The 23,007-nt window shown below is 43.9% G+C and overlaps 1 protein-coding gene across 1 annotated transcript; it reads right to left on the bottom strand.

Moving 5' to 3' along the window:
• Positions 1-953: 953 nt before the first annotated feature.
• Positions 954-3,329, bottom strand: LOC131284436 (transcription factor mef2A-like). The gene is made up of 6 exons (XM_058313294.1): positions 3,068-3,329; positions 2,693-2,956; positions 1,971-2,625; positions 1,735-1,895; positions 1,323-1,447; positions 954-1,263 (listed from the first exon to the last, which is right to left on the bottom strand). Exons 1-6 carry the CDS (start codon positions 3,327-3,329, stop codon positions 1,108-1,110), a joined length of 1,623 nt encoding a protein of 540 aa, XP_058169277.1. The 3' UTR covers positions 954-1,107.
• Between the last annotated feature and the right edge of the window lie 19,678 nt (positions 3,330-23,007).

The raw sequence follows: 23,007 nt of genomic DNA, 5'->3' as shown, positions 1-23,007 counted from the left end.
GTTAGAGTTTAAGTACGCGAAACTAATCTTCTGCCTTTCTGGGGCAAGAAAATGGAACTAAAAGCATTTTTGAACGATTTATTTGCTGTCTCCTGCCTATCCGGCAATGGGTGCGAGTTTTGCGGCGGGTCGAGCCAAAAAAGCACCCCACACGTTTGGCTATCGTTTATACATTTTTTCCCGACAATTAAAAGGTGTTCCTTTTCGTCACGTGTGTACTTTAATTAATTTATCTGAGTTTAGGATCCGCTGTGCCGTCTGCTACCATCTTGTATCTCTGAGAAGATTTAAAGAGATCCAGTTCTACATAGTATGAAAGTGTATTGCGGATTGTATCAGTCTTGTCTTAAACACATTTACATTTCTTTTGTATGGGGAAGGGGAATTGGATTTTGCCGGTGGCTTACGTGATATTTCGGATATCTTTTACTACGCGCATTTTTGCAGGTGTTCAAGATTTGCCTACGCTACGACGGTCGCTACTGATGAGCCCGCGGACGTTGCGAACCATTTAATGATATTCAATGCAAATCGATAAAGTACATTTAATGCTACAAATACTCCTGCCAAAGCCATACTTAATTGTATTTCAAACAAATTTTGGAACCAATGTTGTCACCGAGACATTCCAGGGTATGTTTCACGAGACTAGAAATTCGATTCGCTGTTGATGTTTGTCAACTTTTTACTATTTCCATCGTGGCACCATCGTTGCCCTTCTTGGCAACTTTTCTTTTTTTGGCTAAGGAATTGTAAATTTTAAGCTAACAATTCGGAACCATAGCTCCTAACAAAGCGCCCCTGAAGTGCGAATCAGCGCCTTAAGCAAACCTAAAACGTCCGATCGATTGGTTTTGACTAGTTGACATATTTCCTATGACGGTCGCTCCAGCTTTGGGATCGATTTCGAAGCCTCCAACGATCATGTTACGAATACTGCGGGAAACATTTTTCCACAACGCTTCATTTGCTACCGATTTTAGTCTACAGCCGAAAGATTGCGTCGTAAATTATCATAGCTAAGGATCCGAGCCTGCCGAAACGCGGGCCCGTCTAGGGCGGGCCAAGGCAAGGGGTGGTTTATCCGTGTCGCCTCCCTCGCCCTTCCTAGAGTGCCGTCCGTTCGTCGTACACCACCACCGCGTCCTGCTCGGTGGTCGCCAGTGGCAGTGCGGAGAGATTCTGCGAGCGCGACCGACACAGCGCAATGATGGCGGCCTCATCGTTGCGCATTCGATTGCGTCGTTTTTTGCTAAAATTTACCTACGGAAGATCGAATTATGAGACCAGACACTGCCACAATGGTTTTACCATTCCTGTACCTTTGCGTACAACTCCTCCAGGTCGTCCGCGTTCGATAGTGGCCGTTGTTTATTCTTGCCCCAGGAAGGTAACGATCGCGTCCGGTAGGAAGTTCCCGTTTCACCTTCACTTTCATCGTTGATCACTGGAAGCGTGGGTTAAGGAATGAAAATATGTTGAAACTTCTTAAGACAAACCCTTATTAAAAATGCAAAACAATATTTGTATAAAACGGTAAAAGAGTAAATGAGGCTCCATAACAACGCAATAACAACGATTCTCGTTATTCGCTGTGCAGATAACAAAAAAAAAAATAGATTTTACTATCAGGGATTATTTTCATTTTATGTTGATTAAGCAATTAATGAAATTGTTTCCCCTAAATTGACTAATTTTTTCTGAAACGGAGAGTGTTGGTAAATATGTTATTACCTCCACTGGAAGCGTAAAGAGGGTTGATCGCCCACATGGACTTGTGGAGCTGCGTGTGGACTAGCTGTGCCCCTTGATGATGATGGCTAGAGGATGGCTGATGGTGTTGATGCACTTGTTGCTGTTGCTGCTGTTGTTGATGATGCTGGTGATGGTGTTCCCTGCAGGGGAAAAAGATGGTTAGTTAGGGCGTTGGGTGTTACTGTTACTGTTTATATGATCGCTTCACATACCGCTGCTGTTGTTGTTGATGATGCTGTTGCTGATGCTGTTGATAGTGTAGGTACTGCTGCTGCTGTTGCTGTTGTGGCGAGGGGTGATGATAGTACTGATGTTGATTGTACGGGCTGTACTGCTGCCCATGGACATGATGTCCGTGATGCTGCTGGACATGCTGCTGCTGCTGCTGCTGTTGCTGTTGTTGGTGATGAAGCTGCTGATTGTACTGCTGCTGATAGTGAATGCACTGGTGCTGATGGTGCTGCTGCTGCTGTTGCTGCTGTGGTCCGTGGTGATGGTGCTGGGCGTACTGCTGTGCGTACTGTTGCTGCTGCGGCGAGCTGCCATACTTCACGTGCGCATAGTCCTGGCCTCCGCCGGAAGCCATGCTGCCACACTGCTGTTGCGTTCCGCTGCAGGTATGATGGGCCCCGGCAGCGGCAGCGTGTGCGGCATGGTGGTGTATCGAGCTGTTGCTTCCGCTGGCCACCGGTCCCGTGGGCTGGGCGGCGTGCGAGGAGGAACTGGGGGACTGGTGCGATGGCTGCTGGGTGGCGTTGGGCGGTGGAGGTGCACTGTACTGTGGTGGGCAGATGCCGATCGATAAGGGCATCACTAGTTGGTTCGAGTCACTGCTGGTGCACGATTTGGCCACGATCGAGCTCTGTGAAGCTGAGGGTAAGAAAACGCAATTAAAAACGCTCTATTTCAAACAACATGTTAAGGCCACGCGACCTACCGTTTCCGTTGTTGGCGGCGGTCGTGTAGTAGCTCGAGTTGAGTAGCTTTCTCGTACGGGGCTGCAGCCAGCAGCAGAAGAACAGTGTCGCTAGGATCAGGATCAGTATCACGACCGTTCCGATCAGTATTCCCCAGATCAGCGTCGGTAGGCCCCAGATCGACTTTGCCGCCGTGGCCTCAATCGGATACATTCGTGCGGTTAGCGTCACCGATTGCTGGTACAGTCCAGTGGTGGTGTTGAGCAGCAGTACATCCTCTGGCCCTGTGTAAGGTAAGCGACACAAGCGTTTCGAGTTAGTGAAGAGTTGTATTTGATTTTTTAGGAAGATTTGGCCGACCAAATGTTCGGTGATTCCTTTTTCTCCCCTTATACCTGGCAAGACCACGAAATCGTTCGTTTGTACAATGGTCGTCAGAGCGGTCGGTGGGGTCGTTAAGCTCGTTAAAGTACCAACACCGGACACTTCGCCCATCCCCACCGTCGCTGGTTGCGAGACGCCCCCGGATGGTACCGTCACGGGATAAACCCTCGCCTCGTGGAGTGCTGTCGTGCCGACCAGGCGGTCCAGCTTGTCGAGCAGACTGGCACCAGCTCCAGGCACCGACGCCATCGGTGACCGTGTGGTTGACGGCATCATTTGTCCAGCCGAGGCGGGTCGCCGTCGTAGTGGAGTTCAATATCTGGACCGCTTACACTAACGCGTGCGCACACTCTCACACGCGCACTCAGGACACAGGAATCACTTGTTGAATGTTCTTTGGCACTGAATCGAAAATAATAATCCCCAACGCGTTTGGCGCCAAGTAAAAAGCTTTACATCGAAGCCGGTGCGACGATTGTCTGTGTCTGTGGAAAACTTTCGATGAGAAACCTCCAACTGGCGGACGTCGATAGAGTTAGACCCACTTGAAGTTCGAAAGCCACACCGAAGAACAAACAACCGGACAAACACAAGATGAAAGTGAAACCATCACCAGACCACGATTCCGACCCGAGGACAAACAGCAGTTTTAACTCTCGCCAGAGTTGCAGATTCTTGCAGGGCCCATCCGGAAATTTGACCATCGCAAAACTTCTCCCGAGCACCGGAATGGAATCAACCGGGCGGAAATGAAAGAGGATGTGCTACGTTTATTATTGAATTATCAAACGTTCACATTGGTTGTTGTGCTCGTTTTTTTCCTTCACTTCACCCACTTAATTTTGGTTTGACTCCTCCGTCGTGACTTTGCGCGATGGGTTGTGTCACTCATGTCCAACTCAGAACACTGTAGCTACCCTTTTTCCCCAGCAATGATGGCCACCCCCTCCGCCACTCGATGGGACACGTTTTATGTTAATCGGTTTTACTTCAATTAGTGGTACACCTTTCCATGATGGCACTGGAAGAGCCGAACCGAGCGTGCAGCACAAACCACGGTCAACTCGTTGCCTAGGTCGTAATGTATCCGTACCGTACGGTTCAAATCGGTTGCCAATTTGACGGTGTCCGCCAATGGTAGTCTTGATTGAGCTTTACCCATTTTTTCCCCCGCAGGGCGGTAAAGACGGAAGCAATTGCCACGACCGACCGTCGATCACGTCGCTTGGCAGCCCCATTTTTGGACGAATGTTTGGTCAATGTTTTTGAAAGAGTGATGCGAGTGATGGGTGGCGGAATCGCATTCCATGCGTAAGAGTGAAGGTATTTTGGCGGGGACATTATTCTGTCCAGCGTTTCAAGCTTAGAGTCACGCTGGCCATCAACGACCAGCCCATGGATGGTGGTCAAGGTTTTAAGAGGTTGACGACTCGGTCCGTGGATATGTTAATTTCGTCAAATTTTTTAGAGTGAACTTTTAAAAATATGTTTTGTGTAATCTTGAACAAAGAGAATAATTTAAATATTGTTAGTTATTTTTACTGTTGCGTAAGTAAGCATTTTTACTGCCATAGATTGCTATAGAACTATGCTGTTCCAGACGATCAATTTAGTTTATGGGGGAAAGTATATTTTAATTAAAAATTGTTGCTAAGTTTTCCTCACAATAATTTTCTATTTATTATCAGTACACATACGGAACCAAAATATGATCCTTGCATACATTATCCAGGTATAGCAAAAATCCGTAATGAAAAACGTGATGATTGACATACAAATCGACCACTTTTAATCGAAACTTAATGAAATTGGTTTCGATACAGCACTCACCGCTCGTCTATGAAATGAAATGTTGTGTGGAAAATAATTGTTATGGAAGTACAAACCAACGCAGGGACAAAAGAACTACTGCGTGTACACGTGGTTATGAAATGTTTCTCGTTAATGGGGGGCTCATATGAGAAAGCTTCTTTTTACTTTTCTTTAAAAGAAAAATAAAATGATACCACACACCCGTCATGTGCGTGTTAAGTTGTATGCAGTTATTATCTTTTCACAACGAATGGAAAAGACAAATGCTTCCAAACCTTCACTCATGAATGTGCAACTGTGTCACATCTTATCGCTTGCTAGGAAGCTGTCTTCTGCCATCCGCAACCGGCCATTCTGTCTGAATCCTTGAATCCGTTCGACTTGCATTCCATTCTAATAAACAATGATTTCTGTATCTCAGACGTTCGAAATTTTCTTTCCGTGCAGGAATTTTCTGCCCTTTTTTTAACCAACCACAAAGCGACCATGCAAACGATATGCAGAATATGTCGGTTGCCTTCTTTTTGTTTTCCTTCCCATCAGCAATGTCTCTTTTCTCGCGTGGAATCGGCACTGACCTACATCTCGTCACACCGCAAAATGGGGGAAAAACGTGTGTTTGCAATGAAATGGTGGGAAAACTGGCAAAAGGATGGTATTTTCAAAACCAAAACACTCCATTCCACGCAGAGTGCCGGTTTGCATGGGGCAGGTGGTGGTGCATTTATTTTCCACACTAAAAAACTGGTGTACGCATCATCATAGCGGCACCTGAATTTTTGCTCCCTCCCATTTTGTAGAAATGGGGCCCGAATTAGCCCGACAACATTCTTTCAGCCATACACGCGCGGGGTTTCTGCTGAACGTGCAACCACTCGAAACACCCTGAAATAAGCGAAGTTTTCCTTTTCAATCTAGCAAATGTGTGTCAAACATTCAACGCGTCAGTGCAGCATCCGCGTGCCGCGTAACGGTGACACGATAACGATGAGAAAATCTTCTCCTCAAGCATGTGACACTCCCCCCCTCTCTCTCTCTCTCTCTCTCAATCCACCTTCAATTTGAGCTTTACCGGAGTGGCGGGAAAATTCATTCAAAGTTTTCCAAGCCCTGCAATTACGCATCCGCTTACCGCCGAAAGAAACGAACGAAACTCAAGCCCATTAATTAAGGGAAAAAGGGGAAAAAAATCGGTGCACATTAATCTTCAACCGCGACAGGCGTCTTGGTTGATAATGGCATTCATATTCTGGGGATTTCTTTTTTCAAGAAGCAACCTAGCTCTAATGTATGCCAAAGGATGCCAAACGATGTAAAGGATGTTGCATTTTCCCTCCCCCTCGGCCACCACCCATGTAGCTGGTGTGTCCTGTTGCCCGCCGGCTTGGCTGTAGTGGAATAGATTTCACTTTTCATGTATCCTGTCATGGTTGCCAGTTCGTTTTTTTTCTGATGTTGCAAATAAGGTACTAGCTTTGATCTGCCTACTCTACTCTGCGCCTCCAGCGCGCTCAGGCCCACAACACGGCATTCCTGTGGCTTTTCCCACGCATTATAAGAACTCAGCAAAAAAAAAAACAAAATTATAAACCACATTGCAATGGTTGATGACCGCGGGGAAAATAGATGCTTTGATTGAACCTAAGGCATGTTCGTTCATTACCGACCAGCTTTGGTGCAATCATGCAATGAAAAATGAACCCGCAGCAAATGAGACCGTTCTGAGCATGATTTATGTTTGCTCCAAACAGTATTGGACACTATCATTTTCCATCACTCCTGTATGATAAACTGAGCTTTGGCGCAAAGCAGAATGCAGCTTAATGGGGAGGCTAAGGTGATAAAAAATTTAGGGGATAACAACTTATTTTCTTCCAATTACAATGATACAGTATGGTAGGTAAAGAATGGTGTAATAGAGAACTTCATAGATAAAAAAAATGAATTCATACTTTAATCTATAAATTAACGAATAGCGATGTTGTGATTAGTATGATAAAAGCACTTTCTACTTTTATATCTTATCCACATTTTATTTATTTGTTGTATTGTAACAAACAGGGCATGATCAAATATTTATCAACAAAAAACGACTACATCCAAATATTTTCGAAAAATATCACTCGTTCAAAGTTGAGAATTTTCTAGTACTCGGTTAAGGCAGCTTAAGGTTGTCTACAAACATAACAACTATATTTACATCTATTTTGCTTGATAAATCGTGGTAAACAAATTATTCCTGGCTATAAGTTTATGTTCAAAATGATAATTTTCAATGTGTTGCATTCGTAACATTACGGCCAACGTAATGTCATAGAATAATATTAATGGATATAGAATTTGCTAAAATTCGTAAAAATATTTCACATCATCCAAATCAAGTTTGAGTAGTAAAACAATTTGGTTTGAGATAGTCTTTAGGTATCCACACTATTTTTTCCAATTACGGAAGCTCAGAAAGGCTTTATAAAAAAACTTCAAAAATTCTTGCACCTAAAAGGATACGTGCTGTGAGCATCCCTTACTTATTCTCCAACCAGCACTTAGCAACGTGTCCCATGTTCTGTTCGTGTTCCAAATAGTTCTCCCAGTGAGCTGCACTCGAAAGAAGCTGTCGATGGTAATTTTTATCTAACCTCATCCGCCTCAGCCTTCTTGCCAGTTGCATCTCGACCCCATGAAGATCCCCAAACTTTGCTCACCGGGTACGGCGGTAACGGGTTTGAGAGTTTGTGTGTATCACATTTGAAGTCACTAAAAGGCCAGCCGGTTTTAAGGACGCTCCGGTCGTACAAAACGGTATTCATTAATGCGATGTCACATAGCTTGCTTCCCACCGATAATGGTTTTGCTTTCAGAGGTTCTTTAAAACATTCACAATGAGTGCGCGATCCTCTAAGCAGCGAGTCCTGTGCCACCTTGAGACCGCCTGTGGCTAACAACAACGTGATAAGGTTATGCATGCGTGGGTCTACACTTAGCTCCAACTTAAGAAAAAGAAAGAACAGACAACATGCAGATCCTTTCCAAGAAAGCACGAAACATTTCGCACTTAATGGCGGGTACCGGTTCAAAGATGTTTCTTTAATAAAGGTTGTACAACTGTGTGGGTTGTTCGGACGAGCAGGAGGACAGTGAAAGAAGAATCCGTGATTAAATGAAAACCCGCGCGGAGGGGCTCCCATTTCGCCTTCCCGGACTAAGGCTTCACCGTTGACTTTCGAATCGTTCCGGTGTTTGTATTAGATTTTGCACTAACTGACGGCTCCTCCTTTTGGTTCCCGTTGGCGCGATCTAGCTCGGTGGTTCAAGCCTTCGTCGGATTTGTCGTTAATTCACTTAATTCTAGGATTTTCCTAAACCCCTCCCGTCGGTTCGGTTCCCGAGGAACGTTCGATTGTTGTCGTTACGTCCACCTTGACAAGCCCTTGAGCAGTGATACCCTACGGCGCATCGGTTGCTGCTCCAATCAGCTACCAATGTTTCGCGAGGTCTCTGATTATGAGCCACCGGTGCCACGGGAAGGTCACAGAGGTGTTCCGTGCCGTAGGGACGACCCTTCTCTGCGCAGGAATTGCGGTGATATTTGTGTGCCCACGCCGGTACAATTTTACCACCTAATCCCGCTAATCCTATTACCAATTTGGTGCTCGGCTGGTTCTGCTAGTACTTCTACTGCTACTACCACTACTACTACCGTTCGACAACTGAACCATGCAAGAGGTTGAATAATGTTCTTCCTATTCGTCGGTAGAACGCGTTCTCCATCTGTCCTCGAACGACAGATGAGCAGCGGCCTGTCAAAGCAGCAACATGAAGCCACAGCTGAAGCCTATCGTTACCGATGGCGACAAAGGTCATTCGAAAAGTGGTCGATACACGGACGAATAGGGCCATTCGATTCGCCCTTCCTAGAACGCTAGTAATTAGTCCTGTTTTGCAATAATACTACACAACAAACCGATTTGCCACCACCGGTGTCTAATCGGTAACACCACGTGTGTCACTTGTGTGAATCCTTAGGGTGGCTGAATACCTTACTCAGACAATCGTACGTTGGACGATCGATGACAATTTGATCGATAGGAAATTTTACAATCAAAGGCAAATCTAATTATCAAATTCACGCAAGACGAGAATCTGAAGCTGAGGGCATTAGCAAACCATTCTAAGTTTTCACAGCTAATCGTTACTATAAGTCGATTGTCATGGTAACCATCCATCGAAGGTGGTGGTTTGACTTATCGAGTAGCGTAATAAGCCCCGGTTTAATTTGAAGTTCCATCGAAAACCGCACGCTTACTTATCGGCAAACACATGAAGCCCTTTATTTTGGCGTGCCGCACCACACAATCTACATAACAAATCATTCCTCGTGCCATCTGGCTGTTTGTAGTACGGATGGTGGTCTGTTTTGTTCCCCGTTCCACATGCCACAACCGATCACTATCCTCCCTTATCCGCACTAGCACATCCAACTCGAGAGCACTAGCACTGGGCCGCCATTTCTGATTCATCTGCCGGCTGACGCATCTGGCTTCAGTGAAAATAGTAAAACTGATGCCAGAAAATAATTCGCAAACACACGCACATGGGCACGCTGTTGTGGCGCCACCGCAAAATATAACTCCAACGCACAATTTACTTTTCCGGGGGATAAAACAAACAAATAAAACAGCTCGCATGCCTGCGTTTGGTATATTAGATTGGTAAATCTATTTTTACACTTTGTCATTTGATACACACACATGCACACGTGCGGGAGAGTTTAATTTGTAGCCCTAGGCAAGGCAGTGCGCTACACGGACACACTGCACTGGGGAGCACTGGGAAGAATCCATCAGCGGGAACGACGGGAAAGTAATATTAATCATTTCGCGAGCCCGCGTGCTCACATGTCACACCGACCGACTGACTGACTCATCAACACCACCCAGCGGGCACCGATGATTGTTTGCCAGCAAATGCAACTAAATCTCGTCATCCACCATTTTTCCGCCTCCGGTTAAGCACGGGCGATGATTTAGTGGTCAGCTTGCCCCCGGAAGGACACCAGCTGATGGAAGGCGGCGGGATGTAAACAAAATTCACCCGTTGCGGTGGAACAAACGCGCAAAACCCGAAGCCGAGTCGAGCGAAGTAAAACCGCGTGAACCGTCCCGGACGACGGCAGTCAGTCAACTGAGCGCACTCCAACGTCCAACGAAAGGCGGGCTGCGAAAGCTCCACCGAAAAGCTCGTGTGTTTACTTCGGCCGGAGCCGAGCGGGTACTAAGGTTTTTTTTTTTAGTTTTTTGGTGCCGTTTACTAAACGTTTTGTTTTTAACAGTCGTGGTTCTCGTGCTATACTCTTATTCATCTCATGATGTCCGATCATGATGATATTGGCAGAGATAGCGATCTTTTGCTAAGCAACACTTTAACATTCACTTACATAGAGCGCTCATGCTCATAATAATATAAGCGATTTTTAAATATCTATAGTTTCAACTACTTCCTATCATTTAGCCAATTCTTTATTGGTTTTATGCTATCATTTTAAAATTATTTTGGTCTTTCCTGTTTGTTATGAAATTTAATAATTTTTCGGAATACAATCGGAATAATATGTTTAAATCGTTACTTTTATCGTAGTAGCAACGACGACGTTCAATTTTTTGCTCTCCTTGAGATAGCTCAAATTTTACAAAATAAAAACCAGTCAAAAGAAAAGCAGATCATTTCGTTTTCGTTCCCAAAACCACCGCCACTGCATTGCCACTTAAGTAGAAAACGCGATTGAGCGACACCGGGCCAGCTGACACATTGGGAAAATCGCTGTCATTTTCATCACTCATGGCAAACCGGGCAACACTCCGCTCCTTGCCACCGGTACATACACGGTTTTACATTTAGCGGACGGCCCACAGCGAAAACCGGGTGAACCAACGTGGCTGCAGTGGCTTAATGCAAGGCGATGCAAAGCCTGCAATATGTTTTGCGACGCTGTCCACGAACTGGGAAAGTAAGCCCAAGGTACTTTTCCGCGCCACCGATCGAGAGAGGCAATTCTACTGTCCGGAACATGTGACCGGAAATGTGTTTGGCAGTGTGTGTGTGTGTGTTTGTGTGCGGTTTAGTTTGGAAGACACGCTCGCTAAGCGGCGGTCACGAACCACGGAATGAGTTTTCTTTCCAGCGCCGGGCCTGGGGAAAGTGATAAATTGTTGCACCAACCAACGGGAAATTGTCGGTCCGGACCGGCTTGAATTTCCTGTGATGGTGTGGAGTATGTTCTCAGTTCTTTTTAATCTTTTTTTCCCTCCCCGTTTGCTCGGTGTTTTAACCCGTCTGGGAAGTTAATTTTTCAAGCCGGTCGGCCGTACGAAGCACCCGAAGCCTAGAAGATACCGGACGCTGGCGCTGGGTTAGATAATGTTTTGGCAAGCTTATTAAAAAGGGTGAAAAATCGGCACGCCAATCCGTTTAACGCCATTTTTGAGGGCCGACCACGGTCAACGGTGGTAAACAAATGCCAGCCGTCGTAGTGTAATGGTTTTATGGGTCATTCAGATTTACCGCAAAGTAACTGAGCAAAGGTGTATCTAGCGGATCTGTTTTGAAGTGTATTTAAACAATACTTTCACAACATTGAAATTTTATGGCACTTGGCGTAGCATAATTTTAAATATTAATCGTTGTGGTTTTAAATATGAATCGTAATGACCTTTGATGTCATTAACTATCAAGGGAATGCCTTTGTTTACCATGCGATAAGCAATGTTTATTGATCAATATAGTTGTATTTTTACACAATCATCAAATGACATTTCTTTTTATATCAGACCAATATTTCATTCTCTTTGCTATTCATTTTTTTCAGGGCTTTCCTCGACCAGCGGTACAAAGCTTTGTTAACGCATTCATCTGGACAGGTATTGTCCGTACCATACCCCTATACTTGTCCATGCACCACATACCAGTCTTCTCCATTTGTTCATGTCAGCCCAGGGAATTGCATGCAGACCAGATTTGACATGCACAGATTTTATGCTGCATGGAAAAGCTTTCCCACATGGCGGATAGCTTGGCTTTGTTCGGCAATCTTGAAGCAAACGTTCTACAAGTAAAATCCTGCACAGGTTTTTTATTCTGCCTTGGTATAAAGCTTCCAGTGTTCTCTGGAACTCGTTTCTACTTCAAAGCAAATGTCCCACCGTCATATGCTGACTTCCGATAATGAAGATTCTGTCAACCTGCCTGCTCTCGTCATCTCAGTCGTTTCGTTCACTTTTTCAGGGATCCGAGGCTTGCACTGATAAAACTGTGTGCTTCCATAGACATGATTTTTACTCTTTTTATAATTTTCAACCTGAAGGGTGGTTCAATTTGTGCGATGTCGTATAACACTGTCAAAACTTTTGAAGACATTTCTGTCAATCGATTGTGTAATTAAATTTAATTGAAACAAAGCGTTTCTACCCCATTTATCCGTTATATAAATTTTCCTTTGGGCATGCCAACAGCTAGCCATTGTCGAATGTACATGACAGAGATTCGACGGAGATTCCACCAAAGGGCCCATGCGGACAGATAACGATTAACTAAATTCTCATTTCCATTTTCTATTCCAATTGCCACCACTTCCATCATCCCGTCAATCCGTCATCGTCGCTCGTCAATCCGTTCGTTACATCCCATATTGATAATGATGCTCTGTTTCAACATTGACTCAGCGTCCCGTTGTGAAATATGTAGCCCTGGATAATGATCTATTCTGAAACGTTTCGGCAGGATTCCGCCACTCGATACATATGACACAATGATGAACTTTGCTCCCGGCGTTATGCATCCGCTCGCCTTCCTGTCCTGCGGAGTTGGATGAATGTTTAATTACAACCGATCGAAAATCGAAAGTGAACAGCTGGGGATTTTTGAAGCCTCCCGGCGAGGGATTAGTCATGCTGTCAGCGGAGAGATTGACAGTGATGGTAATTAAAATCAGAACTTGTACAGAACGATGGGGCGCATGATGTGTGTGAGGCACAAGTTAACTTCAAAAGCATTTACAATTTTTTAAGCAAAACGAACAATTATTTGCTTTGTGCTTCAGCTTGTGCGGTACAAATTTTTCTACCAAGTACTGCAAATGATGTGGGCATCAGCGAGAATGTAATTTTCATTTGGCAGAAATGTTCGTTTTGTCAGCTCATCCTTGGCCACAAAAGGAGTCCTTAAGATCTCAAAGGTCGAACATTGCAGATACAGGAAACGGTGCCGTGCCAGAAGATGGGAGCAAAAACTGCAGCAAGTTGCATCGGTGCAAGTTTTCTCCGAGCTTTGATTGATTAAATTTTCCCCTTCAATCTTCCAACATCGTAGGCAACAAAACCGTGTCTTCTATATTGCGCTCCCTCCGACAATCCCAAGAAGCCATCGACTGACTTGATGAAATTGGGTGGAAAAGAAAGTCATTCTCGTACAGGAAACGATTACGGTTTAGCTTGCTGGCGCTTTCCCTTTGGATCCCATGGTGGGCGCGTTTCCACTCCACAAAAGAGTGATAAAAGTAGTTGGAAAGCTGCCAGCTGTCCGACGGTTAGAACGCGGGTAGAATGGTATGATTATTAAAAACAATAAAACTAACCTACATGCGATGGGAGTGGTTTCTATTTCTCTTCGTCAGTAAGGAAGTCAAATGTGTAAGGAAGAAAAACACAAACACGGAACTCCTGAACGGGGGAACTAGGGTACCGTTCCGGAGGAAAACGAAAGACAGAGCAGAAGAAATGTTAAATTATGTTATGGTGTAAAACTTCAACCCCGATGACATGGTATGTTTGGTGGAATGTTGCTAGTTCTGCCATTTGTTTCCCTTGTTGCCTTTTTGCCGCGAGCTCCACTCCCACTGGCCCATCGGAGTTCCACGGGAAATGTACCACATTCCAAGGTGACAACTAGCGAAGTGGAAACAAAAGAAACGCGAAATGAAAAGCGAACATCGCGGAACAATAAAAACTTATACCGGTCGGTGCTAGCCGTTGGAGCCGTTGGGATGAATATTTTACACCGATGGAATCAATCCTTCGCGGAAGTGGATGTTGTGGAAATGCAACGCAACAAGAACAATACCATATCAAGCCATAGCGTGGTAACTAATGTATGAGAAAAACAATGTTTTGCGGCGGTTGCTGTAAACGTGTTTTTTTTTTGTACTGCGTGTTTGACGTCGGAAATGTTAGACAGTTAACAATCGTCGGGTTGGAATCTGGCGGGAAGATCTTAAAATAATTGCAACCTTGGAAAGAACAATGTGGGAAGCGTACACTGTGACAGAAAAAAAAGGATACTACCAACAGGGCCATGGCATTGCATTAGTAATGGACCACCTTGTGCTATTTTTGCACACATTATGTTTGTTTTCCTTCAGCACCACCAGATGTGGGTTGTTTGAGTGTTTACTTTTATTTTAAATGTAATCCAATAATAGTGAATCTCATAGAAAATAAGCACACATTTCAAATAAACATAAAATATTCGAAGAATCGAAATAAATAAAACCTCACAACCAGGAAGCTACCCGAGGACCAATTAAACCGATTACACATCATTCAGCATAGTTTTAATGATGCAAAGCGTTGGACATCGTTTCGCGGAAAACTTCAGGAAACATTTCGCCTTTCAATGCGCTTTTACTGACCCGTACGGGGAACGTTTCCATATCAATTAAGTGAATTCCGGTAGGGATTTTGCGCCCCACTGACACCATCGGATCGCTGTCCACCGAGAATTACGTATGGTCGTTTATATTTATTTTATTAGCTCCTACTGCTGCTCCTGTTCGCTTTTTTCTTCTAACGATGGAGGCGCCTGGTGGTTGGTTTGACAGATATGGGGCTCGATGGGTGGGAAAACCCGTAGGGGAAGGGAGTCGTTGCTACGGTTTGCTGTGGGGTTGGTGTTATTAAGGATTTTCGTTGTTTATATAGTCCCTATAAGCCCTCGATATAAAGTACGATCCACGCTGGCGAGTTCTGGGGTTATGCGTTCGCACCTTTACCTTCATCTTTTGTTTATTTTTTTTATATTTTCGTTCTCCATTCAAAACCTAACCCTAGCGAGTGTTTCCACAGGACAGTGTCATTGGTGCTACCTTCTTAGTTTGCATTACGACGGTGTCCGGCTAAATAATTCCCACCGTTCGAAGGAAGGAAGTAAAATCTTTCCAGGAAAAGAAATGTAAAGAACCAGGCCAGGTAGGGGAGAGTGGCGCAAAAAAAATCACTTTCTCGTAAAGAAAACAGATTCCACGCGACGGTGACTTTGGGGTGGGTTATATTTATTGAGGATTTACTTTGCTTCTCAAATCCCCAGGGATAACGCCGTACCGTACAAAGTCACCAGTGGCAAGGGGATCGATTCGTATCGTGCCCACCGTCTGGATACTCCTTGGGGTAGGACACGGGATTTTGGGAAGCCCTTAGCTACTACATCAATTGGCTGCTTGGTCGGGATGATAGGAACCTTTAGGAACACTCGAAACATATCCAACGTTCGCATAGACCCTTGACGGCACCATAAAAGCTAGCACCTTGTAGTGGAGGTAGTACGTGGCGGTGGGTTTCAAATTGGGCCAGATGGGTAGTTGGTATCTTTCATTTTTGATTTCCAGAAAAAAAAAAATAATGAACTCCAGTGCGACTCCTTTTGACCAGAATGACACTCTCTCGAAAGTGACACGTTCTTAGGTCGTTCAGTTGGCAAAGCAATAAGAAAATAAGAGACCAGGTGGAGTGTCAGGGACTACAAGAGGTATATTTCAAAGGAAGACAAGATCGTTTGTTCCCTATTGGCCCTTTCGCTAATGTGAGAAAAAGTTAAGTAAAAAAGGATGTAAGATTGTAAAAAATCACTTGTACAGTTAAAACGTAGTACATAAATTTTTCCCGGTATACATATTCAAAATTTCCACATTGAACTTCACGATTTTTATCAATTTATATAGTCGCTAAAATGTGTATTTCAATATTCTGTCACTTTTGTAAAATAAACACTGTTTTCAAAACAAAGGAAAGGTGAAAACAAAAATTATTAAAATGAAAATAATTTTACATCATGTTTCACCAAATAAAGACAAAGTAAGAAAATACTTTCTTTGCTTTTCATTGACCAGATGGCTTTAAATTGCCACCAATCCCATTTGGGAAAAAGTTTCGGGCTTTAAACTTTGAACCCCAACCGTTCGTATAGAAATGGGTTGTATATATGAAGTGTTGTACACAAGCAAGAAAGAGATAAGAGCCAATATTGTGCGTGTGAGGATTACTTCTTTATGTTTTTTATCAAAAGAGCAAAAACGAGCGATGGAATGAATGTATTTTAAAATGAAAGAATTCTATACATCCCATACTAGCTGGCGAAGGGCGGGAAGGAGACGATAAAACGAAACGAATGAATGGCCAACGGAGGTGACAACTCCGGAAGGCGGCTGGTTGGTAAAACGATATTAGTTTCGGATTTTCGCTGCGTTTTGCCAACTGTAAAGCTTCCTCCCGCATTTTTCGCTCCAAACGGTCGTCGTCGAGTTTCAGTTTGTCGCTTGGTTTGGGACGGAAGAGTGAGATGGAGCTCATAAAGATTTTTCGAGTCAGCTTATACCACCATCGGTATGTTCGCTACCATTTACCATCCTTGCTGAGGGTTGAAAACCTACGATCCGCAAGAGGTGTTTGTAATGGGGAGGAAAGAAATTACCAAAATCATTACCCCACCAAACGGAAGGAAGAACAGAAGGAAGCGATTTAGGATGAAATTGAATCCGTTTTTGTGTGTACTTGGTGGAGAGGATTTTTACCAGTAAAGTCTGTATTGATACAAAGTTTATTGCTTACACCAGGGGAAAAGTAATGCAACCCGGTGGAAGGCGGGAAACCGCAAGAATACGACGTGTGATTTCAGTTTCATAGCAGCTGGAGAATTTCTGACGCGACGGACGTAAGTTTTAGCACCGAAACAAAAACTGAAAACTTTTGAAACACGATAAAAAGGAAACCTGTGCTGGAATCATCCTCCTGGAGGAAATTAAAAATTCCTTCACCAGTTGCTTCACTGTTGAAGTGCGGTTTGGTTGGTAGTTTTAAGCCCCACAAAGGATAAAATTGTTGCCCAAACGGGGCTTCTTCTGCGGGGCTCGTCGAAAGGAAACCAAGCACTTTCACACGTGCGAAAAGGTCGTTGAAAATGGAAACGGTAGACGCAGAAAGATTTATTTTTTCTTCATTAAAATTTTTCGAATCATGTGAAAATAAAACGTTGCATATTTCAAAAATGGCAAGCAGCACAATTGTTGAAATAGTTTGAGTTTTCAAACAAAACCATAAATAGTTATTTAAAAAAATGAATAAACAATCAGAATTAAATCGGATGATACATAATTGACTTGTTCGCAACCAACTAAAGTTGGCTTAAAAAATAATTACCATATATAAATACTACTACTCAAATTTGATTAAGTTTGATAGTTCAAATATACGAATATCCCAAAAGCTTAAATCGGGTGTTGTTGTAGTTTGCGCTCGTTACAGGCAGATTCCCCTTAAGTAGGGTCATAAAACAACCTCAAAATCTTAAAAAAGGTATCAATTTTACCAATCGGCTTTCATTGCTACCTCGCAAAGAAGGAAGTGGACCATCAAATTGAGGGCAACCCTCTTGAGGTTCCGATCGTGTCTTAGAATTTGTTTTTTTTGCGCCAACGCTTTTATCGGGGTCGAAAGCCACGACCGGCTCGTAATGACCCTTCACTTTCTCCCTGCGAAAAAACACAGCTGTCCTCGATGGAGACGCCTGGTGTCTTGTTAAAAAAATCGCCACCTCCACGTGAGAAGCTGGATATGTGCGTGCGTCTGCGTTTGTTTATACTTCACTCGATCGTCAAAAAGAAATAATCAAACAAACCGGACCAAAAACCATTCGCTCGAAAACCGAACCAAATCCTTGACAGCCAGTCGGACCGGTTGAACCCGTCACATCAATAATGCATAATGTTTACCCTCGAACGATGGGCCTTCGAACGGTGTGGAAAAGGAGTGAAATCGGAAAACAAAATCCCTTCCCCACATCCGAGAAAAACTCGGCACGTGTGTTCGGCGTGCAAACGTCTCCCTGAAATATGAACAAAAACGGATAAACTGCATGGGGCCGAGGGGGAAGGTACAAAAAATTGACCACCTGCGGCGAAGCTGGCGCCATCATCGGGCAAGCATAATGTTCCCAGCAGTGGCGGCGACTACGAGCACACACATTCGAACAGCTGTCCAAGCGCACCGTCCGGGACGCTGTGGATTAATTCGTTTATTTCCAGCTTTGGATTGACCTACAAAAAATATATATAAATACACTCGGTTTCTGGGGGAACACACTCTCGTCGCGAACGTTGCCTGCAGACACACCAAAACAAAAGCCCGAGCAGAGATAAAGAGGGAGGGGAGGGAATCGATTTTCGTCCCGTTGTTCTGCCACCCGCTCGTGTTCGGGGCGCTTTGGGAGTTCGGAGATCCTTTGTAAATTTCTTTTGTCGTAGCGCAGAACGGCGTGCCCGTTCTGAGTGGAAAGACACATTTTTCTCTACATCTTATTTGTGTTGGTGGATAGTTGTGTCTAACCACTCCAGTGGGATTGCATCCCCTTCTTACGTCGTGCCCGAACATGTCACGACGAAGCGTGTCAAACCGAACCGAAGGCAAACAAAGAAACCCCACAATGGCTGCCATCGTGAGGTAGTACCCGTGACACGCGGTGGAGGAGGGGTTTTTTTCCCCGTTGCCATGTGCAATTATGAAACTTCACCTTTCTACCCTTGGGTAGCTAGGTTCGTCTGTGTGTGTGTGTGGGAGGGGGGTTGTTTGATTTATATTTTTAAAAGGAACAGTAGGCGACAGACGCCCAGACAAGGCTTGACATTCAGTGCATACTTACATCACGAAGAGCCGAAGGCAGCGTTAAGTTGAATGACTTTGCCGTTGTTGTCGTCGTTTACATAATCCGAAACGGGAAAATCGTTGCCACTCGTTGCTAATTATTGTTTACTCGTGCCCGTTTGGCTTCACGGTCCACGATCCTTCCGCCATTTGCGTCTGTGAAAATTGCGGTTTCACACCGTCCCCTTCACAGCATCCGTTCTCAACCGTCGAGACGATGAGGAAGATGTTTTAAGGTCGCTTGTTGGTACAATAATATAACACCATCGTACTGGTTACCCACACTAACACACTTTTTCACCTAACTGAAAACGCACAGATTTCACAACGAAAACAAAGAAACGAAACTAATGTAACCTTGTTAGACGTGTGTCATATTGCCAAAACGGAAGTAATTCGCGAACGGTAAACGAGCGACACGACTCCACACTGTGCATCAACAACGAAATGGCTACATTTCCGGACCGAATCATAAATCGTTCCAGCGAACGACAATGAGTAAACGACCGAACGACACACAAACGCACACAAACACACGCGATTAGGAAAGACGGTGGACTCAATTCGGTGCAATAAAATGGCAATTAACTACCTTTTCCCCTTCGGAATCGAATTTTCCGTCCAGCCGCGGACTTGACCTGTGTGCAGTTGGAGTCCGTTTTGGAGTGTTCTGTTGTTTTTTTTTATGTTTGGTTCCGAAGGGCAGCCCGTTGCTTAGTTCTTGCTCACCGTCGAGCCAGGAGCCTTCGGCAGGACGACGGACACTGACGCGACCGAGTGAGCGAGCGCGCCTGCACGCAAAAATTCCAAACCTAGAGAGGGGGCTGTCGGATTGGTTGGGAAGTTGGGGGTTAATGTTGTTAATGTTAGTTAGCGGTGGCTCCCCAGTTCACGCCACGACGCCACGTCCAGTGGAAGGTAGCTTGTGTGAGTTGTCTGTGAGTACTTGGATGCTGTACCCCATTTGCACCTCATTTCACCATGGTGATGGCAACGGAAAATGCACGGTTTTCACGGCAAAAATTCCAAAACGACAAATCGTGTCTCTTTTCGTCAGTGCACACTTTCACTCCATCACGGACACTATTACACATCGGCAGACAGTGGCTGGATTACCTTTTCGGTGCAGTTCCAGCGAAACAACAAATGCTAGATTCCTGCCAACGTCCGCCATCAGCGTGAACGGAGGAAATTTAATCCAAGCAGTTTTTCTCTCCATCACGGTGGTTGGTGCGAGTGAGCCGGGAAATTTAAGCCTCGCACGAGACTGTGTGGGTGTGCTGGGAACATTCAAAACATTGGCAACTCAGCGCGTGAACCGCTGCAGCGCCTGCTCGGAAAGGATATTTGCTTTCTTGGGTGGATATGGAAAAACATGCTGTGAAGTTCAAGGAAAACACTCACGACATTCGGTAGCTGTCAGTTTTCATCCACCACTTTCAGTGTTCGGGAACCATAAGAAAAACTAAGTTAAACCAAATACCAAAATCATGGTCAACGGTTTTCACACTGATGTACAAGATTGCACAAAGTTGATTCAGTCTAGAAAAAAAACTGTACACACCTTTTTGAGTTTTTTTTGAGACACTAAAATTATTTTACAAAAATTTGAACAATCTTAAATCCTGGCACATGTAAATGAACCAATTTGACCTTAAAAACAACAACAATAATAATAACTATGAAAATACTTTTGGGTACTATGCAATTAAACAAACAATGCAAAATAATTGCGGGACAGAAATTAGTCATGGGAAAAGAAAAACTTCACCAATTTCTCCGTTTATATGCTTTTTATATTACGATCGTGAAAATCCGTAATCTTCACGTAATAACAAGGGCGATTGTAAGCATTTGAATTTTAAATATCCATTATCAAATAAGAAGAAATAAAAATTCATTTTTAAGACATTTTCTATAACCTACGACACAGAAAAAAAGATTGATAAGAAATAAGATTAAACGTAAGGACATTTTCAGTTCAAAACCTTTATTATCAGCGAAAACAAAAACTAACTCACACTTCAAACCACCAGTTTATACATAATAATGAATAAAACTTGCAGTAAATGAATAAAAATAGTTGTAAGGAGTAGATCTTGCAGAGTCTTTTGCTTTCTCGTCTTGTAGGATTGCATTTGGGAACCCTGAAATACGTTTGTTTGAGTGTGTGCGTGCATTGGAGCCCGTGAGCCACTCTACGAAGGATCCATCCCGGCACTCACAGGAACCCCATCCGGATGTCAGTGGCAAAGCAGGGCTGTGCGACACTACGGCGATGGAAGGTGGGCGAAATTTGTTACCAAAATTGTCACTAGTCATCGCTACTTTTTGACTGCACCGTTTAACTTGGTGCCATAATGATATTTTTTCCTGCACACCAAACAAGAAAGGGAAAAGAATGGCCTAATGGGGTGGAGGCACGATTCGAACTTAATGAGGAAAAATGATTTGCGATTCAAACCCACACCCCCGGTGGTGCTTGTGTTAATGTGTATGGCGATGTTGTTACTTTCCGGGCGAACCGTTGTGACTGAGGTGCTACAATGATGCACAATCTGGCAATAGTGGAATGAAAAGAGCGGGACAGAAAAATCAATGACACTGAAATTTATTGACGTCTTCCTTAATGGCTGCATTATTGCGTGACCCTGCTGTTCAAGCTATCAATCATTCGTCTCGCCGATTCCGGGACAGACCGTCGTCCCATTTAGAGAAATAAATGGTCACCAGCCGGACATACTAATAGCACATTACACGACCGTTTTAATAATTCTTCGCAGCAACTGGTTGTTCCTGGACGGTGTTACGCAAATAAGGCACCAAGGGAGGATGGTCTTTACTTCAAATAATTCATTTATTTCATCACTTTCCACTTGACAGGATTATGTGGGGCGACATGATCGTCGACACAAGCCGTAGGGCGCACGAGTGAAAGGATTCTCGGTGGTCACTGCACATATCCCTTTACGTGCATGCGTGAATACGTTCTTACAGAACATTAATTTATAAGTTTTGTATCTTGCAATCGCCCACTCCAATTCACACCATGCAGCACTTGCTGTGCGTTGCTTGTTTCTCTCTACAATTTTGTTCGCTTGAGTGTCCCTTTTTTATTTCTTTTGAAAAAGCTTAAAAATATATAAATTAGTTTCATCTATGTACCAATGCTTACTACTCGACAATGCAATTTCGATAATTTTCCCTGCAGTTTATTTGCACATTCTGCTTCCATCTCTTACATGTTCCTTATTTTCCTGAGAGAGTCCAAATCATTTATTTTTTTCCTCGGTACATATTGATGCGCTACAGCGTCAACCCTTTCCACTCATCCTGTATGTATCATTGCTCAACGTTATTCCTTTCATCGTCCGCACAAACAATCAATACTAAAAAGCAACGCTTTGTGACTGGAACTTGCATAACTTTTCGATCCTCGAAGTTATCATGCATAACTTTACCGAACGATGCTTATTTGAAGACATTATGTCCCATTCTGTTTTAACTTGAGCGTCTAGAATACATTTACATTTCGCTTCCATCTTAGATTGCGTTCAACAACTGAACAAATTGTTTGCACGTGAATTCTATAGTTTAAAGAAAACTCCTCACTTTCATCTCACTTTAGACGAATCCTTAATCCCCAAATAGTGCCTGTTTCTACTTCTTTGTGAATGTGTGTGACAGATAACGTAACAGGAAGGAGGAACAGGAGAAAAGCTCACTTCACAGGATGATAGTACAAGAGGATCGTTTTAATAGCAGCGCCACCGGAACGGTGATAAAAGGGAATAAATAGATCTCTTTCGAGTGCTCGTTTCGATTCCTGGTGCATGCCAACAAACTGTACATTTTCACTCATTAGTTTGCGTTTGCTTGACCGTATTAGACTTTACTACTTCCATTTTATTTACATTTACGATCATTTCACGTTATGCGGTAATGTTGGCGATTTGAATCAACAACTTTCTTACTCAACAGTGCCTACACGGGATACGTTTATGCGGATTACGTGAAGTTTCAATGCGCCAAAAAGAAGCCAAGCTCTGAAGTGTTTTCCCGAATCCCACGAAGTGCTAGCGCAACTTTAACGATGATGAAATAATAAACTTTCTCTAGGTCCATCAGAACTTGTACCGACGGTGACATAATAAACTGGTAGACAAATGCATTATGCAAGT

The sequence above is a fragment of the Anopheles ziemanni genome, chromosome 3 (assembly GCF_943734765.1).
Source record: "Anopheles ziemanni chromosome 3, idAnoZiCoDA_A2_x.2, whole genome shotgun sequence".
NCBI lineage: Eukaryota > Metazoa > Arthropoda > Insecta > Diptera > Culicidae > Anopheles > Anopheles ziemanni.
The sequence above is the reverse complement of the archived record's forward strand: the minus strand, read 5'-3'. Positions and strand labels throughout refer to the sequence as shown.

Coding starts and splice junctions, on each gene's coding strand:
- LOC131284436 (XM_058313294.1), bottom strand. CDS start 3,329: ATGCCGTCAACCACACGGTCACCGATGGCGTCGGTGCCTGGAGCTGGT. Junction 1,896..1,970: donor CATCATCAACAACAACAGCA/GCGGTATGTGAA, acceptor TTTCCCCTGCAG/GGAACACCATCACCAGCATC. Junction 1,264..1,322: donor TGGAGGAGTTGTACGCAAAG/GTACAGGAATGG, acceptor GATCTTCCGTAG/GTAAATTTTAGCAAAAAACG.